A 3,415-nucleotide genomic window follows, 5' to 3' on the forward strand; every position below is an offset into this window, starting at 1 on the left:
AGGGAGGGACACGGCCCCGGGGGGGGGGTGTGTGGCCCGCGTGGAACTTTCCGTGTCCCTGCGTGTCCCCGGCCCGGTGTCCCCGTGTCCCCACAGTGCCCTGTCCCCGTGGTCCCCCTCTGCCCCATCCCCACGGTGTCCCCTCTCCACGGTTCCCGTGTCCCCAAGGTCCTCGTGTGCCCCCCTCCTCATGGTGCCAGCGTCCCCAAGGTCCTCCTATGCCCCCTCCCCACAGCTCCCGTGTCCCCAAGGTCTCCTGTCCCCATCCACCCCCTCCTGCCAGTGCCTGTGTCCCCACATTGCCCCTTCGCTGGGGTCCCCATGTCCCTGTGTGTCCCCTCCTCAGGGTGCCATGGTCTCCTTGTCCCCATGTGCCCCATTCCTGTGGTGTCCATGTCCCCATGGTCCCCGTGTGCCCACTTCTCGCGGTGCCCTCGTCCCCGTGGTGCCCCTTCCCTTGTCCCTGTGGTCCCCATGTCCCCAGGTGCCCCTTCCCTGAGGTGTCCATGTCCCTACATGTCCCCCTTCTCACAGCGACCTCGTCCCCACGATGTCCCTTCTGTGGGGGTTCCTTGTCCCCGTGGTGCCTGTGCCCTTGGCACTATGGTCCCTGTGTCCCCACCATCCCCCCTCATGTCCCCTATGGCCCCATGGTGTCCCTTCTCCACGGTGCACTTCTCCCTACAGTCCCTGTGTCCCCCTGGTCCCCGTGTCCCCATTGTGCCCCCCTTTGTCCTCATGGTCCCCTATGTCCCCATTGTCCCCACCGTGCCCCTTCCCTGTGTTGTTCTTGTCCCCATGGTCTGCTTGTCCCCCAAGTCCCCCCGTGCCCCTTCCCTGTAGTGTCCTTGTCCCCGTGGTCCCTGTGTCCCCATTGCCCCCCCAATGTCCCCAGAGTCCCCTCTGTCTCCATTGTCCCCATGGTGCCCCTTGTGCGGTGCCCTTGTCTCCAAGGTCCCTCTGTCCCCCATGGTTCTCCCTATGCCCCATCCCTGCGGTGCCCGTGCCCCCTTGGGGGGGGTGCTGGTGTCCCCCATGTCTCCTCTGTCTCCATTGTCCCCATGGTGCCCCTTGTGCGGTGCCCTTGTCTCCAAGGTCCCTCTGTCCCCCATGGTTCTCCCTATGCCCCATCCCTGCGGTGCCCGTGCCCCCTTGGGGGGGTGCTGGTGTCCCCCATGGCCCCCCCCCCCCCCTTTGTCCCCCAGGCAGGGCTGGCACAGTGCCAGCGCGAGGCAGAGGAGGTGACGGAGCTGATGAAGCAGAACTTTGCGCGGGCGCTGGAGCGGGACGGGCGCCTCAGTGACCTCGACAGCCGGGCCCAGGAGCTGCGCGCCATGGTGAGCCCCCCGCACCTATAGACACGGGGGACACCCCCCACAGGGACATATAGCCCTGGGGGTGACACACGATAGGGACATACAGTCCCGGGGACACACACTAGAGGGACACAAAGCCCCACGGGACACACACGCTAGAGAGACGTATAGCCCAGTGGGGCACTATAGGGACATACAGCCCTGTGGGGGACACACAGCCCCAGGGGACACTATAGGGATGTATAGCCCCTGGGGGGACACTATAGGGACATATAGCCCCCAGGGGGACACTATAGAGACATACAGCCCCCGGGGGGACACTATAGAGACATATAGCCCCTGGGGGACACTATAGGGACATATAGCCCCCGAGGGGACACTATAGGGATGTATAGCCCCCGAGGGGACACTATAGGGATGTATAGCCCCCAAGGGGACACTATAGGGATGTATAGCCCCAGGGAACACTATAAGAACATATAGCCCCCAGGGGGACACGATAGGGACATACAGCCCCAGGGACACTCACTAGAGGGACACAAAGCCCCACGGGACACACACTATAGAGACATACAGCCCTGTGGGGACACACAGCCCCAGGGGGGACACACTATAGGGACATATAGCCCCAGGGGACACTGTAGGGACATATAGCCCCGCCCCCGGGGGGACACTATAGGGATGTATAGCCCCAGGGGGACACTATAGGGACGTATAGCCCCAGGGGGGACACTATAGGGACGTATAGCCCCCGAGGGGACACTATAGGGATGTATAGCCCCTGGGGGACACTATAGGGACGTATAGCCCCCGAGGGGACACTATAGGGATGTATAGCCCCAGGGGGACACTATAGGGACGTATAGCCCCAGGGGGACACTATAGGGACGTATAGCCCCTGGGGGACACTATAGGGACATACAGCCTCCATGGGGACACACTAGAGGGACACAAAGCCCCATGAGACACACACACTATAGAGACATATAGCCCTGTGGGACACTATAGGGACACACAGCCCCCGGGGGGACACTATAGGGACATACAGCCCCAGGGGGGACACTATAGGGACATATAGCCCCACGGGACACACACAATATAGAGACATATAGCCCTGTGGGACACTATAGGGACATACATCCCCCGAGGGGACACTGTAGGGACATACAGCCCCAGGGGGGACGCTGTAGGGACATACAGCCCTGTGGGACACTACAGGGACATATAGCCCTGTGGGACACTACAGGGACATACAGCCCCCGGGGGGACACTATAGGGACATATAGCCCCCGGGGGGACACTATAGGGATGTATAGCCCCAGGGGGACACTATAGGGACGTATAGCCCCAGGGGGGACACTATAGGGACGTATAGCCCCCGAGGGGACACTATAGGGATGTATAGCCCCTGGGGGACACTATAGGGACGTATAGCCCCCGAGGGGACACTATAGGGATGTATAGCCCCAGGGGGACACTATAGGGACGTATAGCCCCAGGGGGACACTATAGGGACGTATAGCCCCTGGGGGACACTATAGGGACATACAGCCTCCATGGGGACACACTAGAGGGACACAAAGCCCCATGAGACACACACACTATAGAGACATATAGCCCTGTGGGACACTATAGGGACACACAGCCCCCGGGGGGACACTATAGGGACATACAGCCCCAGGGAACACTATAAGAACATATAGCCCCCAGGGGGACACGATAGGGACATACAGCCCCAGGGACACTCACTAGAGGGACACAAAGCCCCACGGGACACACACTATAGAGACATACAGCCCTGTGGGGACACACAGCCCCAGGGGGGACACACTATAGGGACATATAGCCCCAGGGGACACTGTAGGGACATATAGCCCCGGGGGTGACATGCTATAGGGACATACAGCCCCAGGAGGGACACATTATAGGCACATATAGACCTGGAGGGGATGGTATAGGGACATATAGCCCCAGGGGGGACACGCTATGGGGCTGTATGGTCTGGAGAGGGACGGTCCCCTTCCTCTGGGCCATATGTCCCTAGAGTGACACCCCCCCCCCCCCCCCCCAAACGCCTATATGGCCCGCGGGGGGGGGGG

The 3,415-nt window shown here is 61.5% G+C and overlaps 1 protein-coding gene across 1 annotated transcript in view; it reads left to right on the top strand.

The window, feature by feature from the left end:
- Positions 1 to 920: 920 nt before the first annotated feature.
- Positions 921 to 3,415, top strand: part of LOC106897819 (vesicle-associated membrane protein 5-like) — a 3,926-nt gene continuing 1,431 nt past the window's right edge. Inside the window, exons 1-2 of the mRNA XM_014958699.1 lie at positions 921 to 932; positions 1,206 to 1,337. Of these exons, the coding sequence (XP_014814185.1) occupies positions 921 to 932; positions 1,206 to 1,337 (144 nt within the window). The remainder of the gene's footprint in view (positions 933 to 1,205; positions 1,338 to 3,415) is intronic.

Source organism: Calidris pugnax, unplaced genomic scaffold, assembly GCF_001431845.1.
Source record: "Calidris pugnax isolate Ruff unplaced genomic scaffold, ASM143184v1 scaffold244, whole genome shotgun sequence".
Lineage (NCBI taxonomy): Eukaryota > Metazoa > Chordata > Aves > Charadriiformes > Scolopacidae > Calidris > Calidris pugnax.